At 37.5% G+C, this 20,240-nt stretch overlaps 2 protein-coding genes across 3 annotated transcripts in view; one reads left to right on the top strand and one right to left on the bottom strand.

Moving 5' to 3' along the window:
* Positions 1 to 45: 45 nt before the first annotated feature.
* On the bottom strand, positions 46 to 7,255 carry LOC128016769 (nucleolar MIF4G domain-containing protein 1-like). The gene is made up of 12 exons (XM_052601549.1): positions 6,158 to 7,255; positions 5,668 to 5,780; positions 5,434 to 5,571; positions 5,206 to 5,263; positions 4,746 to 5,072; positions 4,454 to 4,564; positions 2,609 to 2,779; positions 2,315 to 2,436; positions 1,720 to 1,852; positions 1,242 to 1,373; positions 918 to 1,027; positions 46 to 563 (listed from the first exon to the last, which is right to left on the bottom strand). The coding sequence occupies exons 1-12, from the start codon at positions 7,091 to 7,093 to the stop codon at positions 389 to 391; spliced, it is 2,526 nt and encodes an 841-aa protein (XP_052457509.1). The 5' UTR covers positions 7,094 to 7,255; the 3' UTR covers positions 46 to 388.
* Positions 7,256 to 7,817: 562 nt separating this feature from the next.
* The window catches only part of LOC128016767 (limb region 1 protein homolog), a 29,213-nt gene continuing 16,790 nt past the window's right edge, over positions 7,818 to 20,240 (top strand). The window contains exons 1-7 of one of the 2 annotated variants that reach the window (XM_052601547.1): positions 7,818 to 8,185; positions 10,239 to 10,311; positions 11,250 to 11,289; positions 11,506 to 11,645; positions 12,557 to 12,660; positions 19,428 to 19,554; positions 19,661 to 19,729. In XM_052601547.1, the coding sequence (XP_052457507.1) occupies positions 8,123 to 8,185; positions 10,239 to 10,311; positions 11,250 to 11,289; positions 11,506 to 11,645; positions 12,557 to 12,660; positions 19,428 to 19,554; positions 19,661 to 19,729 (616 nt within the window). In that variant the 5' untranslated portion in view covers positions 7,818 to 8,122. The remainder of the gene's footprint in view (positions 8,186 to 10,238; positions 10,312 to 11,249; positions 11,290 to 11,505; positions 11,646 to 12,556; positions 12,661 to 19,427; positions 19,555 to 19,660; positions 19,730 to 20,240) is intronic. The other variant, XM_052601548.1, reaches the window with a different exon arrangement.

Below are 20,240 nucleotides of genomic sequence, written 5' to 3'. Positions count from 1 at the left end.
AGAAAATATAATATGTATTATAATAAACATTACAACAAGACCAAATATGTATGCATAACACAGTGTTATATTTGATTAGATTATGAGTAGGTCAAGTACAAAATGTCAAATATCCAAACTCCAAATCTAAGATCTGTTGACATCTTACCATAAAAAACTGAGCAGACAAAAATTACCATTGAGATTTTGTAGCATGTAACTCTTCAAAACACATTAAAATGTATTTATACATTTCACATATTTTACCTTTTATTTTTGTACAGAATTCCAGAATGAATACAAAAATGCAGTAAGATCTCATGTGTCGTAAGGTCTGCATATTTCCCCCAAAGTAATACTCATTTTTTTAGTCTAACGCATTATTCACACATTTCTGTGTGCAAAAGCTCTAGAGCTTAATTTTGGCATCCCGGGCCTCCATGGCTTTAGTGGCGACCTCAGCTCTATCCCTGAGTACCTTGACTTGCTCAGTTTCTTGGGTCTGGATGTTCCGGAGTAGAAAGTGACTGATGAAAAGCTTCAAGCCTTCCCGAAGCATTCCCAGCTTGGGAATTCCAGAGATCCTGGCACACAATGGTAGACACACAGGCAGATATTGACACACTAGACCACACACACAAGCAATTTTAGATGGATGTCAGCACATCTGGTCTCAGGATGTCCCGCACATCTGGTCTTTTTAAAAACTTACATTGACAAATAAATATTTAATATTTAAATATTTAACTCCATTTCTCTTTCTTTTTTCATTTACTTTATACTGCCAGTGTGAACATTGCCTCTGAAAGAACCCGCATTTCTAAATAGCGATTTTGTCTCACATGATTACAAAATAAAGATTTATGCCTTCAATAAATTCATTATGAATATTAATATACATAGTTCATACTCATTTTTGTAGTACAAAGAATACGCACCTGCCGAATATATTCACAAGATCTTCTGGCTCGGTTTCTTTAAGGAGTTTTGAGAGAATCTGCTTCAGAAATTTGACTTTGGGTTTATCCAGCTCCCCGAACTCAATAGCCTTATGAAAAGAGAAAAACAGGCAGAAAATTAAGCTGCCATTCTTAGTCAATCAAAGGCAATTGTAAGTGATTCATAAAGAGGATGAAGAATATTACACATACATACATACATATATATACATATACATATATACACACTACAACATTACATACAAACCACTCATGCATTCTACAATGGCTTCTTGGTGAGGGAAGAACTTCACCAAACATTACCTTAAGAATGGAAATGGAGAGACACTTCCTGTGTAAAAGATGAGTGACCAGGTGGACCAGGTTACTGAAGGACCTGCTGGAAAGGTTTGCCAGGTCTTTGAACTTGTCCCACAGGCTAAACTGAAAGGTCATCTAAAGCGCAGAAGAAAAGCAGAGAGGGTTTACTTTTACAAAACGGATGAATGTTTAATTGTAATACACTTAGTAAACAGCTACAAGCAACTAGGTAATATATGCTGCAGAACTAGATGTAAACGGACTGACTATTATCAGTATTCATTGATTTGAATAAAAAAAAAATCGTACAGCTTATCTTATATTATATTGCACGACTATTAAATCAAAATCCTCAAAAACACCTGAATGTTCTTGGCTTGAGCAACAGTTTTGTGTAAACATACAAAGAAGACAGCGGTTCCTAACGCAGTGAAAGCAGTGTCACAAGCACACACTAGGAATCACTGCTCTTCCACTCTACCTGGAAGCGCCGGTCATGCGAGCAAAATTTCTCTGCCAGAACTGCATAGAATCTATTGAACATTTTCTCTTGCAGACAGCAGTCCATCAGAACGTGAACTATTTCCCGCTCTTGCTGGTCTTTCAATCCTAACCTGTGAAAGACATGAATCCACTGAGTTGGGTAAATAATGGTTTATGACAAATATTACAAACACAGAATATCATGTTTGAAATACACAGGAGGAAATCAGTCTGTTAGCAAAAAGCTGAAAGAAAACTTTGTGTGATAACCTTAACTAAAATATTTGCCATCATCACACAAGGTTATCATTTCAGAAGATCAGCAATATTATTGTTGCTAAAAGAAACATTGTCCTGCTAATAAGAGAGATCTGGTTTCTTTATAATTCTTAAGTTTCTTGTAATTTATACAATTCCTTCTCACAAGTAGTGAGTAAATAACAAGTGCCAGATTGATTCTGGATTACATGACACTGTGAACAAAACCTTATATGCAATTAAATGTGTTAATTGCTAAGTATCTTAAGAATGGAAACATGGCCATTGTCACTGAACATCAACGAGAATAAGAAACCGAAACTATGCTGACAAACCTTAAAAGTTTCTCGAAGGCATCCAGATAGTCTTCACATGACATTAGCACGCAGAAAATGTTCCTCCTGATGTCAGTGTTCATTCTTTGTTTACGTGCAAGCTCCAACATCTTTGCACTGTACTGCAAATTCATAAAGAGAAATAAAACATTTCAGAGGACAACTTTTGCATGGACCTTGACTCTCATACAGTTGAAAATAATTATGCAGCTGAGCATTTAATTTACAGATAAATGTATAAATAAGCAAAAACACACACATGTACGTACATACACATATTTTTTTTTCACGTACTTGTTCCCCTTTGGTGGATGGGGTGGTGGTCTTGTTTCCATGATCATCAATCATTGGTGCTCCACTCCAGGAAGATCCTACAATCCACCAACGGCCGACACACTCAGCTTCCAGAAGGTTATCTAGTGAGACTCTCAACTTCATGTCACTTCCGCCAGCACTGCTGTGTATCTGTTAGGAATGTTATGTTTATTTATTTGATTTATTTACTTTTTTAACCAGGAAGGTCCCACTGAGATACAATATTTCTTCTACCAGGGAGTCCTGGTCAAGACAGGCAGCAAGGACAAAAATGACAAAGAAATATATTATCAACAAACACAAAACACTAGTTCTCTAAAAAACCAAAGCCTAATCATTTATTAAAACATGTACACTGTTCTATAAAAAAAAAGACTTAAAAAAAATGTTTTAAAGCGAGAGATGTTACAAATTCAAGATAAAGAGTACCTTGAAGCTTGTTCCATACAAACAGAGCATACTTAGTAAAAATGTATCCGTTTCTGGGGGAAGTCGTGGCCTAATGGTTAGAGAGTTGGACTCCCAATCGAAGGGTTGTGAGTTCGAGTCTCGGGTTGGCAGGAATTGTGGGTGGGGGGAGTGCATGTACAGTTCTCTCTCCACCTTCAATACCACGACTTAGGTGCCCTTGAGCAAGGCACTGAACCCCCAACTGCTCCCCGGGCGCCGCAGCATAAATGGCTGCCCACTGCTCCGGGTGTGTGCTCACAGTGTGTGTGTGTGTGTGTGTTATCACTGCTCTGTGTGTGTGCTCTTCGGATTGGGTTAAATGCAGAGCACAAATTCTGAGTATGGGTCACCATACTTGGCTGAATGTCACTTTCACTTAGATATATACTTATAATTTCATTAAAAGGCTATCAATATTAGAGCTATATGTCAGCTTATCATGGAGCCAGATACCAAGATACTTATAAGATACAACCCGTTGGTACAAGCTGTGCACCATTTAGAGTTGTAATCAAAATCATTAAATGATAATCATGTATTTAGGTTTTTAGCATAATTTTAAGTTAAGTCTGAAAATAATTAAAATCATTCTGTAAAGAATCCATTGCCACTTTTAAAGATGGAGCCACAGTGTAGATAATGGTATCATCTGCATAAAAGTGTACATTTGCTGTCTCTACTCCTTTACCAAGTCCATATATATAAATAGAAAATAAAACTGGCCCCAAAATTGATCCTTGAGGAACACCTGTCTTCACTATTAGGGGAGCAGAAGTCATGTAGACACATGAAGTCCTTCCAGTCAAATAATAAGAGAACCACTTCAACACTATATTACTAAAACCTACACATTTAAGCCATGCAATAAAAGATCATGATTCACAGAATCAAATGCTTTCGATAAATCAGCAAAGAGTGCAGCACATGATTTTTTTCACCCAATGCACTGACAATGTCAATAGTAAATGACATTGCAGCAGTTATAGTACTACGTCCTTAGCTAAAACATGAGTTTAACAAAGTATTATTAGCTGGAAAATAGTACAAATAGTTTGGTGCATAAGAAACAAGGTAACTGACTACAAACACATCCCACGATTTCTGTAAAATTACTGTACAAAAGTCAGATCAATGTGACAACACCGAACTGTCAAGTTAGTCTGACACCTGGTGGACACAGCGAGAAGTACATTTAGCACCAAAAACACAACATTTATACTTTACAATTAAGGCTTGATCGAACTGATGGTTGATAATACAGGTGGATATAAACTAGTTACCCGCTCTAAGCATTTATCCATTGCAATTCTACCTTATAAAGGTAACAGTGTAAATTACACAAGTAATGCAAATTAACATCAATCGTATTCTCACCAAAGTCCTCTGCAGTTTCCTTAACTTCTCCGCAGGTTCAGGGTCATAACCTGGAATCTTCCTCATGTCATTGTTCTTCAGTGCCAGCATAGTCTCCAACATAAACCGAATCTGACAAGCAGGCAAATACAACAAATGTTTTCACTTGAAACCGACTGCAGCATAAGACCTCATCTGTGATTCACCTCAGTTTTCCTTTATTTGTAATTCACTTTGGATGACTGAGTCTAGTAAATGATTAAAATCAAATATAATATGATAACTCCTAAGCACTAGAAGACAGGTATCTCACCCTTGTTTGGTCTTGAAAACGCTCTCCTTCAGCGTTGGCTTTCCGCTGAGCCTCAGAGATCAGCTCCTTGAGAGCTAGAGGGTCATCCTTTCTCAGAGCGAACCCGACGTTCTTCAGCACCAGCAGAACCAGTTCTACATCCTTGGCGCTGAAACGTGCCACCAGCTTCTTCAGGATGTCAAACAACAGGAGAGCATGGACCACGTGGAAGTTGTAGAGGTGGGCAATTATGGACACCAAGTTGTCACATTCTTTGTCTGTAGCATCAAGCTGACTGTAGGTTTTATCAAACTGACGGACTACAGTCTCCAGAAAATGAGCTCCAACCTCAGGGAAAACAAGTGAGAAAGGAAGAAATCAGCCAGCGTTGTACAAATCTACACACTATGACATAGATTCTTATAACATTATACCACAGTGAGTGATTGTGGACAGGTGTAAGGTGAAGTAAAATTGATACCTCCAGGCCAACACTGTGGTGAAGGACACTGACAAGAAGGATGTGCTCCATAAGAAGCCTGCAAAAGGGAGTCAGTGATAATTAAAAAGTCACTGATTTTTAAAGTCATATAAATATTATATTTAATATAAATAAAATATTTAATTTAAGTGAGCCAGGCTTTCTCGTGTAAACATAATCAAATGAAATAGTAAACTGGTAATCAAAGGCTGGGAATGAAGTCATTACCTTTCAGGCATGAGAGCAGGTGTGACGCAGGCGGCCAGCAGAATGTCAGTGAGGGTATCGTTCATGTCCTTCCTGCTGGAGCTCATGTACAGCTCTTCTAACTGACTGCTGATGGATGCCATGTTGGGCTGACTCAACCTGCCAAACACAAGACAGGGTTATCAAACTGATCTTGAAAAACAAAGCTTCTTCCAACTGTGCATTATGTAGTGTATAGCTTCGGTTGCACCTTACCTGTTTATCAGACCTTTCACAGTGCGCTTCAGTTTCTCCAGCTCTGCTTTGCGTTTGCTGTCCATGGCTTCTCGTAAGTGAGGTGGAACATACTTGCCTGCTGTGGTAGGATTCTATAAAAAGAAGAAACCACAAATATTAGCTTCAAAACATGCTTCTGATGAGCAATGAGCATGCAATGTGGAAAGTAAAAAAAATACCAATACTCACTCCATGATACTGAATATAACACTATTGTCTAACTCAGAGCAGCTTTATAGCAACACTGACATGGATATTGAGTCGAATAATGACATTATTGTCTTCTGTTGAAATGTTTACACATTTAGTTACACATTCTATTTGCAACGTTAACACAACATCCAGCTTGCTGCTACTGTTTTGAAACAAACTGTACTGTAGAAATGAACAAGACTTGAATTGAGCATTAGGGCGAGGGAGATTTAGACCTAAATAATAATAAATATTATCCAGATTTAGAATGACATACGGGATTCGGGTCTTTCTCCTCCTCATCATGAGTTTCCTCTGACGCATCTGTATCTTCGTCTCCTTCCACCTCATCTTCTGTCTGGGCGTCATCTTCTACATCCTCCTCCTCCTCTTCTTCCATCTGTGTATCATCCTCTCCATCTCCTGCCTCTTCATCAGTGTCATCTTCGTCCTCATTGTCATCCTTGTTCTCATCCTCGGTCACTTTCCCATCGCTATCCTCGTCCAACTCATCAAAGTTATCCTTTGCTTTGTCAATGTCCATCTCTTCATCACTCTCATACAGACCCGTTGCAGATGCTCCAGGCTCGAGAATCCCTAAAATGTAATCGAGTCCATCGTCGGTGAATGACTGAGGTATACTCTTCTTATTCTTTCTTTTATTCAGCCCAAGGCGTTTCTCTAGTCTCTTTATTTCTTTGTCCTCTTCGATGTTCGCCTCTAATAGAGCCCTCTTTCTGCTCTGGTTCAGATTAGGCTTCTTTCTCTGTTTAGGCAGATCTTCGGAGAAGTGGACTTTCCTCTTTGTTGTCTCTTCTTCGCCATCTTTAATATTATTAACAATGTCTGTATTAGTCTTCTGCTGTCTCTGAGCGTTGTTTTTAAGACCTCCAGTCGTCTTCAGGGCTGGTTTCTGTGTCTTCTCCTCTTTCTCAGCAGGAGTATTTGGAGCAGGATCCTCGCTGGGGTTCTGCAGTGACTGACCCGTGTGGTGACTTTTCTTTTTGGCTTTCTTTGACTTACGTTTCTCTTTGCGCAGCTCCTTTCTACTTTTCCTCTTTATGAATATTCCTCGTTTGTCGCTTTCATTTTCACCGAAGCCGCCTTTGCTCTTTACAAAGTTAGTAACGGAATCCCTGAATTTCTGAAGTTTATCCTTGTTTGTTTGCTTTCCAGGTTTCCTTTTGCCCCTGCTCTGCGCCTTTGCCTTCATTTCTATATGAAATATATCTGGCCGTGCTTATAATATGTATTTATTGTAAATGGTTGCGTGTTTACAGTCTGAATATCGCATGAAAGAGTTACCAGAAAAGACAACACATGCAGAAGCTGGAGGCCGCCATTGATGCTGTTTCTTCGTGTAACGTCATGACAGTAGAGAAAACAAAACGGTGTGGCTTTATCGCCATCTTCTGAGTCGGAGTGTATTTGTGGCAATAATAAGGCAGTGTATGTGTAATGTGTAAATTTTAAACTACTTGGATATCCAAAGATATCTGCACATAGCCTTATATACTCTTTGATGCATAGCAAACAATAGTGTATATATATATTTATAATAATAATAATAATAATAATAATAATAATAATAATAATACAAATAATACAAATAATAAAAATAACAATTATTATAAAATATATGAAAATGTATGGATTGATTTATTGGTAGGTGAAGTAGTACTATTATATATTATATATATATATATTAGGGCTGATATATATATTAGGGCTAGATTAATTAATTATGAAGAAAAAGAAAATTATTAGCGCATTTAAAACACTTTTCCCGCCCCAGATCTATGTGGATCATCTGCCATTTCATACAGTCGATGGATTATTAATATATACATAAACATACATATACATATATCCAAAAACATATATGTTTGGCAAAATATGCTGTTTTATGCACTCTCAGTATAACGTTTCAGCTACGTCAGGAAATGTCAGACATGTCCAAAACAATGCTGAAAATAGTTTGAATGATGTAAATCTTACATTATAAATCTATTTTATTCTCAAAGTGACAGCTCGGCTGTGTGTCCTGTCACATGTCGCTGAATGATGACGCAATGTGTTTTGACTGTTTTGGTTGTTTATTTGGCGCTGAGACGCGAGCGCTGTCAGTCAGTCGAGCTCTGCACCAGGGATCTGTTTATCTCACAGAGGCGCTTTCTCTTACAAGTGAATGGAATCGCCACAAAAATGCGTTGCTAATGAATGTGTTTCTGCAATATGAAGAATGGAAGAAGACGATGTGACGATTAGAGAGCAGAATTTCCACAGCCAAGTGCGCGAGTACATCGTGAGTACAGAGAGACTGATTACTGTGTGTTTGCGCGCTCCTCGTTTCAGCTCGCATCTAGCCTGATTTACGTATATTTCTTAAACTATAAAAGATGAATGGGTTTACTATAATTGAAAATTATCATAATTTCTCCGTACAAAACATTAGTGTGTATGAGAAAGGTACATTAGGCTAGTTAGCTAGCTAGCCTGTTAGCTCGTCGTTAGCTACAATATTGAGCTAATTAATCCCTTTCTGATTAGATTGTGGCGCAATAGATTCACTACGGTTATATATATATATATATATATATATATATATATATATATATATATATATAGTTTCTAATCCACATTTTAAAATACCAAATCAAGTGGTTTTGTAGTCTAGATAGTGCAGCAGTTAAAAATGTTAACAAAATAATCTCACTGATGCAGTTTTGACTCTCTTTAAGTTAATTGTCTTATTTCGACCACAGTCATTTTAAGAGTAACACCTGCCCTTTCGGTAGACATTTTACCACTAACTTAAGAGAGAATGTAGAAGTGTGCAGTTTATTTCAGAGTCTAAATTATTTTTGTGTGTAGAAGTGAGCAGTTATCAGCTGCATACAATGTAAGCTTTTCTGGCTCTTTAGTAATGAGCTGGGATGTTAATGAGCAGGCAGTTTCTAAACTGCCTGAAATACAACAAACAATCCTTATTTTCTAAAGCTATTTTGTCTACAGCTTATGCATTTTCAGTATGTTACATTTTATAATTATAACAAATTAATTTAGTCAGTCACTGTCCTGTGTTTATTAAACAAGGATTTTCAGCATGGGGATGTCTTGTACTAAGATCTCTGTTGCTGCTTAATGGGTAATGCAGAACTGAAGTATAAGTATGGCTAATGCCTCAGGGCCATCTGCTTTGTCCGAGTTATTTGTAATAGTCTTGCAAGCATCAGTTTGACTGGTTTGAAAATTATCAACAAATAAGTAATGCTTTGGACCATATGTCATTTATTTCCAGCATAACTGTTTATGACTTTAGCTTTCAGAGAGGAAAATTATGCCTGGACATTTTCTAGCTGTTGCTAAAACTAAAAAATTCAGTATGTTTTTTTTTTTAATGTGGCTTTAATGCCAGATTTCAGTAAAAATTTGAAAACTGTAACATACTAATGCTGTTGCTATTATATTATGGATTATTTTATTTGTGGACTTTCCCTAGCAGGCACCACTAAATTTGATCATGTTTTAGATTGGGCTCTTTAGCTTGTGAGACTGCTGATTAGTGTTTAACATTGTCAAGCTTTAAGATTAAGAACAAATATGAATGCAGTACATTGAATAGCGGGGTTGCTGAATGCTCCTGTATTATTAGGTTTTGGATTGGATAATGGAAATACTGTGGGTTTGTCTGGAGGTGTGGATTTTGAGTGCTGTCTTCTAGTGGAGCACACAAAACGTCTGTGCTTCACTCGGCAAAGAACTGTTAAGCATATTATTTATGCTTTAATAAAAGTTATTTGTTATTCCAAAGCAACCTGAGCTATGATATATATTTTAATGGTGAAGCACAGGTGCATGTATCTAATGTTTAATCTAATGTATCTGTTAGCGCTCTGTAGTTCTGTGAGGATACAAGCAAGGTGTAATATGAGTAAACGTTCAAGCATGAACGGCATGTTTACGTACACACATCCATCAGTCTGTATTCTTAAAATACACTCCGGTCTCGTGGACAATCTCTGCTGATTCATACCATATGACATCACTACAGATTAATGATTAGCAGATTATTGATGATTAAAACAAAGGTACTTTACTTTGTCATTCAGCTGGACTATTACTGCTTATAAATATGTTTGTTACAAGTAAGACTTGTGTTTGGTATCAGTGAGTTTCTAGACACACAGTAGTACACAGAATCTTACTTGGGTTCAATTTCTAGACTACTCTCAGTTTCATCTGATATACGATGCGGTTTGTAGTTAAAAAAAGGCTATGAAAGAAAAGTTGAAATCAAAAAAATGCTTGCAGAACAGAAGTGTTTGGAAACCCCATCTCATTCCATGTGTTTGTAGATCTGCTTCCTCCTGTTTGCAGTGCTGTACATCGTGTCGTACTGCATCATCTCACGCTACAAGAGAAAAAGCGGTAAGCATGATTAAGATACAGTTCTGTTTCTGATCAAATTGTTGTACTATTTAAATGCAGTTGTATTTCTAAAATGTACTATTTATAATTATATTTGTATATTAATATTTATCGATATTAATATGTAATATTTATAACATCACAATACCTGTGAGAGCTCCTCAGAATTCCTAGATGACAGAAGGGCAGGTTGTTTGGTTGCTTGCACGCTTTTAGAGGGGTTACATGATTTATAACTCCATACGATCTTATAGTAATCTTTTGAGCGTTATCATAACTCCATAACACATGGTGCTGCCACCTCCAGTTTCCTTTACACAAACAGTTATGAGGACGATTTTAGTTCCTGATCAGGTCATGTCCTATCATTTAAAAGTAGCATAAGTAATGTCCCCTAAAGTAACCCCCGTGGAGAGCGTTGATCGCAGGTGAATCTGGGTTGTTCTTAAGACTCCTGTCTCTATATCTGCGCTGAGCTGCTATTGTGAAGCATGACTGTAAAGCTCTTAATGTAGAGGCTTTTTCAAGGGTCTGAATAATGAAATTTGTGTAATTAGTTTAAAGTGCTGTTCTATCAATCTCGTTCTTTTGTCTTTCTTTTTTAAATCACCCCCCCCCCCCCCCCCCCCTCTAACCTGCATTGACTCTTGACAGCCTCCATCTGGCCGGTTGATTGTAAAGGTTTATTCACATGTTTGTGATTTATAATTTACCAGTATTGTTTTCAAGTAGCTTTTAGTTAAATGAAGACCGATCATGCTTTTGACTTATTAAAACATCTGTCATGCTTCTGTGACCTCTGTAGCTGAGGCTGTTTGTGTTGCAAACTCGCACTTCTGATAAAGATTGTCTGAACATCACAGCACCAAGATCGTCATCTCTATCAAAAACTAAATGAGTTTAAATCTGTGTCTGGTTTATGCCTCTTATGCCAACAGATGATCAGGAAGATGAGGATGCCATTGTCAACAGAATATCGTGAGTTGTTTGATACTGTTTTTTTTTATAGTTTTTTTAAGGATGCAGTTATATATCTTAAGTTGTAGTCACTTGTTTTTTCTTAATGTAACCCCATATTATTACATCTTTACCTTAAATGTGAAAATAAAACGAATTACACATCATTCATAATAATGTAGAAGAATTATTACCATGCTTTTCACTAACGTTTACTCTGTTTGCGCCTTTTCTCAGTATGTACCTGTGTACATTCACACTGGCAGTGTCTGGAGGAGCTGTCCTTCTCTTACCCTTTTCTATAATCAGTTATGAGATTCTGCTCTCCCTACCAAAAAACTACTACATACAATGGCTCAATGGATCACTCATTCATGGTCAGTATCACAGCCTTTTTTATAACTTCTTGTAACTTCACAAGTAGGTTGTAGCCTACTGTCTGTCATGTATTAGTTGCATGACAGAAATAAATGCTGCTTGTTTTCTGCTGATGGCTTACTTTGTTCTTCTATAAACACATTATGTTATTTGTCCTTACCTTTGGATACTTTTAATCGAAATTAAAGTTTAAATTGTGTGTTTCATAGAAAGTGTTTGTTAAATGATTTGTGCGTTGAACAATGTAAACCGTATTTAATTTAGCTGGCTGAGGCCATACTCCTGACTCCTACCATTTCTAATATTTTGGGTACCGCTCAAAGTATTTTTCTCTTTAGCTTCAGTCGTGTCCACAAGGTGGTGTCATGTGTCTGTTTTTGGTGCAGATCGGGTTCTCTGTTTCGAGAGGAGTTTTAGGTCCCACTTTATGTTAAGTGGCCTTAACTACTATGTACTTACATCAAAAAATAAGTTCAGTGTACTTGTTGTGTTTATATCGTATTGCAAAACACTTTTGATACTATTGAGGTGGGAAACGGGTGAGATGAAGCACAGGTTTGCTGCTATCGGCAGGTTTAAGGGTGGGGTAATGTAATTACAGAAATCTTACCAAATGATTTATTTAAATGTAAGTACATAGTAGTAAAGGCCACTCAATATAAAGTGGGACCCAGTTTTTTAGGTTGTTTCATATGAAAATATTTGGGGTTTTGAAAAAAAAAATGAAGACTAGAAGTTTGATTCTTGAACTCTAATTCACTTGTTTTGGAGGAAAAATAATCAAATCAGATTAGACAAAATGTTTAATGAACAAGGGATAGGGGATTGTTATCCAATTGATCAGGTCAGGTAGCTGAGCTTAAAGTTGCAACGAAATGAAAGTTGAATGAACTGATTTGTCTTTCTTCAGGCCTGTGGAACCTGGTGTCCCTCTTCTCAAATCTCTGTCTCTTTGTGCTGATGCCTTTTGCCTACTTCTTTCTGGAGTCCGAGGGCTTCGCCGGTTCGAAAAAGGTATGTGGTCATGTGCGTTTGTGTGTTTTCTGCAAGCTTGAGGCTTTGTGATTATAATATGTACACATGAAGGTCAAGGACACATAAGATGCTAAAGACATATGTACAAACCAGTGCTCCCAGCACACCTAGGTTTGTGCACTTACTCACCCTCGGCTGGCCAAACACACACACACACACAGTTTTATGTGTGACCCTTTTGATTTCAGCCACTCCCCCGCCCTAAAAAGATAAAAGTTCAAAAGCAGAGCGGTCTTAATTCTACAGCTCATTCAGCCTTATGTCATTAGTTACTCAAAGAAGAGCTGTCACTGGCGCTTATAGAGACCATAAACCAGCACACACACACTGTCACAATAGAGCGTGTGGATGAAAACGCAAGGGTGGGAGGGAATGCATCAAATTCCCTTCTGTCTTACTCTCATCACAGTTTGAAGTCGCTCCTGGTTTATATCCCTTCTGGCAAAGCTACTTAAAGATGAGTTGCTACTGTAGTTTAAGAGGGCTGCACTCATTTGTACGGGAGCGAGGCGTACTGCTTCGTTTCGTCTCGTTTGCACCATGACTGTTTCTAGCCATTGATCAACCAGAAACACAGGAGAGAGGGAAGCACTGCTTTATGTTGGCCTACACGTCTCAGAATGACCGGCGTGGCGTATATGTGTGTGTGCGCATGTGTAGCAAAAGACAGGAAATGATCAGAAACTGCCGCTTGTATGAAAGCCCCCTGCTGATACAGGGAAGGGTGAAGTCGTCAACCGCAGAAGCCCATAAAAACAAGATTTCATGTTTTCTTTTTAAGTATAAAGTCAAATGGCCTGCTTGTGCCAGTCTCCATGTTAGATGGTTAAAACGGGGACGTATATTTGGTAAATTACATTCAGTAACTGGAGGAAATGAAACTGGGTAGTTTGTTAAAAGCTTGTGAGAGCTGTAACTGGTGCATTTTATGGGGCAGTGTTTGTATTAGTACTTCATCAAATATAATAGCCAAAAGCAAAAATATCTGCCGGGAAGGAAAGTGTGTGACAGAATTGCTTTCTATCTTTTATGTTCACCAAGTTTACATTTATTAGATCAATTAGTCTGACATTATTCTTGGTAAATATTTCTACAATTTAAAATAGCTGTTTTCTGTTTGAATATATTTTATAATATTCAATTTATTTTCATATAGTATTTGAATAATTACATTTCTGCGATGCAAAGCTGGATTTTCAGCATCATTACTCCAGTCTTTCGATGTCACAGGATCCTTCAGAAATCCTTCTAATGAATTAAATTCTCTTAAATAAATTCTCTTAAATTGATTAAAAGTGTCAGTAAAGACATTTTATAATGTTGTGAAAGATTTCTGTTTGAAACGAATGCTTTTCAAAAAAAAAAAAAAAGAAAAAATCATCAGCTGCTGAACTGGATGCTTCAACGGTTTTCAACACTGATAATAAAGCACATCAAATAACAAATCAGCATCGCAGAATGATTTCTGGAGGATCATGCAATCATGTGAAGGATCTGAAGAATCATGTGGAAAATAAGTAGCTTGGACGTCATATGAATACATTTCATTTTTAATTATATTAGAATAGAAAACAGTTATTTTAAATTGTACAAATATTTCTCATTATTTCATTATTTCTTTCAAAAACAGTAAAGATCTTAATCACTCTGAACCTTTGAATGCACACACAAAGCTTGTATGGATGCTCTGGATGAACAGATATATGTGTAGCCTGGATCTTCAGTTCTGATTTTGTCCAACAGGTGGCAGGATTATGATTTCAGTAAGAAAGAACCTGATTTCCCAGTCAGTATAACATGAAAAAAAATTGAATGAGGAGGTCCTAATGGCCTCCTAATTCTCTAGGATGCACATTGTGATAGCACTAGTAAAATCTGTTGTTATTGTATTATGTGTGCAAATGGACATCACCTAATGGATTCGTCAAGAACGACATGAAACATGTTAAAAATGAACACATCTTTCTTTCTCTCTCTCTCTGTGTGTGTGTGTGTGTGTTTGGCAGTCTCTTCCTTTGTAGTCCGTCCACAATAGGGCTGATATTTATTTTTGAGATGTGATTCTGGCTCCCAGGCTCTGCTTGCTGAGGCCGTGACACTGCGTATTTACTTTGCCTGCGCCCCATTCTATACCTGTTTCTATGACAACATATGAGTCTCTCTGTTTTGATGGGAAAAGGCCAAGCACTGGATTGTGTAATAGCCTCCATAGTCAAGCCTTAGAAAGCGTGAATATTTGGATGTATTGAGGTGTTTCTTGCATCAGCACTGTGCCACACTCTTCTGGGAAGAGAGGGATGTATTCATTGGACTATCGCAGTGGATGTGTTTTAGTACTTTTAACAACACACTGAGAAACGATCGCCTGTTTGCCGCTTCAGTTTATTTCGGAATCATTTCTTCTTTTTATCACTCTTTTAAACCTTTTCTTTGCTTTAGACATCTTGCTGTTTGTGTTCTTGACAAAGTCCAGATTAGTTCTCAAAGGTCTTATTTGTTAGACACCTCATGCTAACAAGAAAAAGATGGTGAGACTGTGGGAAGAGGGATAAAAAGAAAATGAAACGCGCACACAAACTTCAAAAGTAGTGAAGTGCCTTCCTTAAGTCATATATCCTGTTTCCTCATCATTTTGACGGGCTTCTAACGTGCTAGTCAGAATGGCACATCAATGGTGTGTGTGTGTGTGTGTGTGTGTTGATACACAGTGATTCATGTCCCCGGTGTGTTCTGTGCTCTGTTTTGTGTCTCTGACACTGCTTTCAGTGTAGCAGAAAGCCGTGTCAGAAGAGAAGGTAATGACTACTGTTTTTGATGAGAGTTAGTAGTTTGTGGAGGGGAAACTAGACATGGTCCGGTATGAGATTTTGACGGTATGATAACCTCGAGCAAAAATATCACGGTTTCACAGTATCACAGTATTGTTGTTACAGCTCTGAAAAGTGTTATTTTAATGACTGGGTAAAAAATAAAATCAAATAAAAATCCCTGCTAGACACAATATATTTTGTTTTTGAGCAACATTCAGAATATTAGAAACAGTTGAATTAGTTTATTGTTTTTCTTTGATTTATTTCCTAAATTAAAAAAAAATAAAATAAAGAATGACATCTTTAATCTGTAATTACAGCTATTTAATTCGTTATATAATTCATATACATATAATTTGGTTATATAATAATAGCAATACACATAAGTTGATTTAATAATAACCCAATTTGAAGCAAAAACAGCATGTTCTGACATGTATATTGTATACGTGTATTTTTGGACATTATCTTGATGGAACTCTCAACTTCTCGTTTACATGGGTCTAATGTAACAACTGTACATTTATGGCTTTCAGCTTTTAATGTTGTCTTTTCTAAAATCTTTGTGTAAATTATTTTTTTGTTATTTATGTATTAATATGACTTAATTTATTTTAATTATTATTGTTTATTTTATTTATTAATTCCTATTTCTTTTCTTCTTTATTTTGAAGTCTACCAGGGGGTGGGACGGGTTGGGATGGGTTCTAAATTTGCACAGTCGCTTTTTGTTTTATACTACTGTTCCCAGAATACAATTTCAATAAACAGTTGTTAACAAAAAACCTTTTCAGAAGACCATCAGCTCCCGTCAGAAACGCATTCATATAAACCCCCAAATCAGCATTGAGGATTTTCTTCCAATAGTTTGTGCATCATGAACGGTGAGGGATCTGCCTGCTGCACTATTTTTCTCTGTGCGTCTGTCTTCAGCGTCTCTGGCCTGAGTTAACAGGCGTTAACAGAGTATACTTTTGAAAGCTGTGCGGACGCGGCGCTGAATGTGAAGTGTACCCGGGCCTTAAGTTCTGCCATCCTACACACACATGACTGACCAACAGGTCCATCAGAAGGAGATGGGGTCAGTGTTACTCTCTGCACTGCACTCAGCCTGAGGGATTCCTACTCTTTCAGTCTTTGAGGAGACATGGAAAACAGCGCATAACGCAGAAACGGTATAATGCAAAATATTAGTGGTTTTGAAACAATGACATTTTTAAATCACGGTATACCTTGAAACCGGTAATCGGCCCGTGCCTAGGGGAAACCATAGTGGACAAAGGAATTACGCTGCATGTTTGTGAACATTTCTGTTGTTTTGTGTACAAGATCAAAGATCCATCTTAAAGTGCCCCTGTTTATGCCTTTTCGACTATTACGTTTTACGCAGTGTGTCATGTAGATGTATGTGAACATTAACTATCTACAAAGTTGTGAAGCCGCCAGTGCACAATAAAGTTATTGTCTGTCAAAAAAAAGCCTAAATGAGTTGTCAAGAATTTGAATCGTATTCTGTTACAGCTCTATGTCATGAAGTAACACATTTGCATAATGTCCACCCATGTTCTACGTCACCAACTTGCCTGCCCACAAACACTGTAAAATTTCTGTGTGGTTTACATCATTTCAAGAAGACGATGTTAACTATGCTGTGAGAGTTGTGACACTTCCCACAGAGAAACGTCCTGCTCCAGTCGTGCATGTGAATCTCTTGTCAATCAGCCAGTTCAACCGTTTCATCATCGGACTACCAATCACAAAGCACTGCGCCATCTGACCAATCACAGCAGTGAGGGCTCACGGAAAGGAGGGGTTTAGAGAAACTGGTTCTTTGAACTGCTTCACATGAGGCGTTTATGAATCATTTAGAAATTACGTAAAATGAAATCTATATTCTGAGAATTTTTTTCACAGCTTTTTGACCTTACATGCATGTAAACTTGTCTTAGGAGACTAATTAAACAATATAAGCAACCTTATAAAATTTCATAATGTGAGCACTTGTGAAGAATTGTGCTTGTTGAAACTGCATGCAAACCTTTTTCAGGGGTTCTGTTTTTCTTCAGGAAAAGCTCTTGTTTTCTTTCTTCCGATTGAGATGCACTAAACATTAACATGTAAAAGATGTGTTTTTATTATATTTTTATGCAGACAGTCATTTGGAGAATGAGAGCGAGAGAGAGAGAGAGAGAGAGCCGTTTGTGACCCTGATGCTGACTGAGGGTGTGTGTAAGGTCAGGGAGAGCCCTCAAAACATCCATTAATGCAAACACTTGCATTTCTGTCTATCTATATCACTCCCCTTGTCTCTCTCTCACACATACATCCATTTCTTGGAAGTCAACCTGATATTAGCATCTGTCGATTAGCAGCTGATTAGACTAAACTGCAGTGTGTGTGTATTTGAGAGGGAGAGAGATAGTGTGTGTGTGAGTGTGTGTGAGGAAAGGACTAGATGCTGAATATTTTAGAGTTACTATATTAAGCAGCGCTCACATTTAGATGGGCAAGAAAAGAAGAGCTCAAGGCTTCACTAGCTTTTCTGCCACCTCTCTCTCACTGTCTTAAAGACAGGAATGGTAACACTTCACTTTTAAACTCTACTCTTGCTTCCAAATACATTGAGAGGTCCGTAGTAGTTACTTTAGAAAAAATGCTCTTTTTTTTTTTTGCAGACTGCAACAGTGTTGTTTATGAACGCTGATTCTTTAAAAGACGCTCAACCACAGTCCCAATATCAAAGTTTCAGAGTCCACTGAGGGAAGTCTGATATGAGGCAGATGTTGTTCATCAGGACGTCACTTGGAGGTGCTCTAGATTCTTAATATCATGAAGGACTATTCAATTCTGCACATATACAAAGTGCCTTGAGGATTGAGACAGGCATGTGTATATGAATCAGTGAATGTAGACACTTGAAAATGTGTGGAACGGACAGTTGGGTTTAAGGTGAAGGGAAATAATCATAATGGTCAGATCTGCAAAATGTGGTACATGCTTTCATCTCAGTTTGTCATTGTGAATGACAGACGTGTAAGCTACCATTTAAATGTTTGAACAAAGTCTCTAATGTTCACCAAGACTGCTTTTATATGCTCAAAAATACATGGATATATTAATATAGTGTATTAGTACAAAAATAAATCTGTTATTTAAATGTAATTTAAAATCTAATTTATTCCTGTGATGGCACATCTGAATTTTCAGCATCTTTACTCCAGTCTTCAGTGTTAGTGTTCTAATTCGCTGTTCAAGAAACATTTCTAATTATTTTAATGTTGAAAACAAGTCATGTTGCTACACATTTACATACATGCATATATTTAATGCATCATTGCTGAATAAAAAAGTAGTAATTTCTTCTCCCAAAAAACCTTGCTGACCCCAGAAACTGTGTGTATGTGTGTGTTTTCTGAAGAGTGAAAGATCAGACTCCTCACAGTGTCGCAGTTTACAAACACTTGCAGGCACCACCGTCATCAATCTGTAGGTTTGGGTGGAACGAGGAAATCAGAAGTGGAGTTAAATGCCACACATAAGCCACTTACAGACTGAGGAAAAAAAACTCCTAATAGTTTCCAGATGAGCCTCTGGAGTTAATCTCAGACAGTAGCAGCCACCTTTTTCATTTTAGCCGCAAACTCTGACCGGACATGGTAATAACTGTTCATATAAGTGCAAGTGCATGTGTGTGTGTGTCAGTGACTGAGAGAGAGAGGAAGGTCATTAGTTTCTTTGTGCAGCTGGTGACCTATTGTTGTGTGTGTGTTTTGTGTTGGGAAGGGGGCTTGACATTGAGTCAGTGTTGTAGCTTCCAGAGCTAAATTTCCAATTAGAGCCTCATTTACACCTGCTAATCTCTGTGTGTGTGTTTGCGAATCACTCCTGGTTATAGTCAGCTTGAAAACTTTAAAGAGGGTGTTTTTTTGGTTTCAGGGCATAAAGTCTCGAGTGCTGGAGACATTTGTCATGCTCTTTCTGCTGGGTCTCCTCATCCTGGGCATTGTATGGGTGGCGTCTGCTCTCATCGACAATGATGCCGCCAGCATGGAATCGCTCTACGGTATGTCTCTGAACCCTCCTCCTGCGGTTGTGGATACATGCATGTGATATAATCAGTTATGTATTGATCTGTGGTTTACTGTGCCCGTCTCATTCTCTTGTTCTAGATTTATGGGAGTTTTATCTGCCATACCTCTATTCCTGCATCTCTCTGATGGGAGGACTGTTGCTGCTTAGTAAGTTAATATGAATTTTTTTTCGTATTTAGCCCTTAGTGGGCACTGTCACTTCCAGTGCAGTGAAGAGTATGAAAATTGTAAAGAAAATTAAGTTGGACGGTTTTCAAAGAAATAAACTTTTATTATTTGGAGAGCAAGTGTTACTACAATTTGCTGATTTGAGTAGAACCTCCTCTACAGCTGGTTGAGCATCAGCCTTTTTGAAAATGTATGATATAGTCATATAGTCACGATTAATCCCTCCTTTTGTTCTTTTAGTGTAAAACACTGTGGAAAACATAACTACATTTTACTTGGGAATACTTTCATGAATCTCATCGGCAGTGGTAGCTGTTTTGTTGGAATGATACCTGTAATTAAAATGGCTTAAAATATATTTTCCAGATCAAATAGATGCGAGTCAAAGTGGCATACACATTAAAACGCTAAAAATATAAACTAGGGCCAGGACTCGATTAAAAAAATTTATCTAATTAATTAATAGGCTTTGTAATTAATTAATCGAAAT

Source organism: Carassius gibelio, chromosome A7 (assembly GCF_023724105.1).
Source record: "Carassius gibelio isolate Cgi1373 ecotype wild population from Czech Republic chromosome A7, carGib1.2-hapl.c, whole genome shotgun sequence".
NCBI classification, from domain to species: Eukaryota; Metazoa; Chordata; class Actinopteri; order Cypriniformes; family Cyprinidae; genus Carassius; species Carassius gibelio.
Note: the sequence above shows the minus strand (reverse complement) of the source record. Positions and strands in the feature narration are given on the sequence as shown.

Excerpts from the sequence above, each read along its gene's own strand:
- LOC128016769 (XM_052601549.1), bottom strand. The coding sequence starts at position 7,093 with ATGAAGGCAAAGGCGCAGAGCAGGGGCAAAAGGAAACCTGGAAAGCAA. Across the intron at positions 5,572-5,667 it reads GTGAAAGGTCTGATAAACAG|GTTGAGTCAGCCCAACATGG; the intron begins GTAAGGTGCAAC and ends TGTGTTTGGCAG. Across the intron at positions 2,780-4,453 it reads GGAAACTGCAGAGGACTTTG|ATACACAGCAGTGCTGGCGG; the intron begins GTGAGAATACGA and ends CATTCCTAACAG.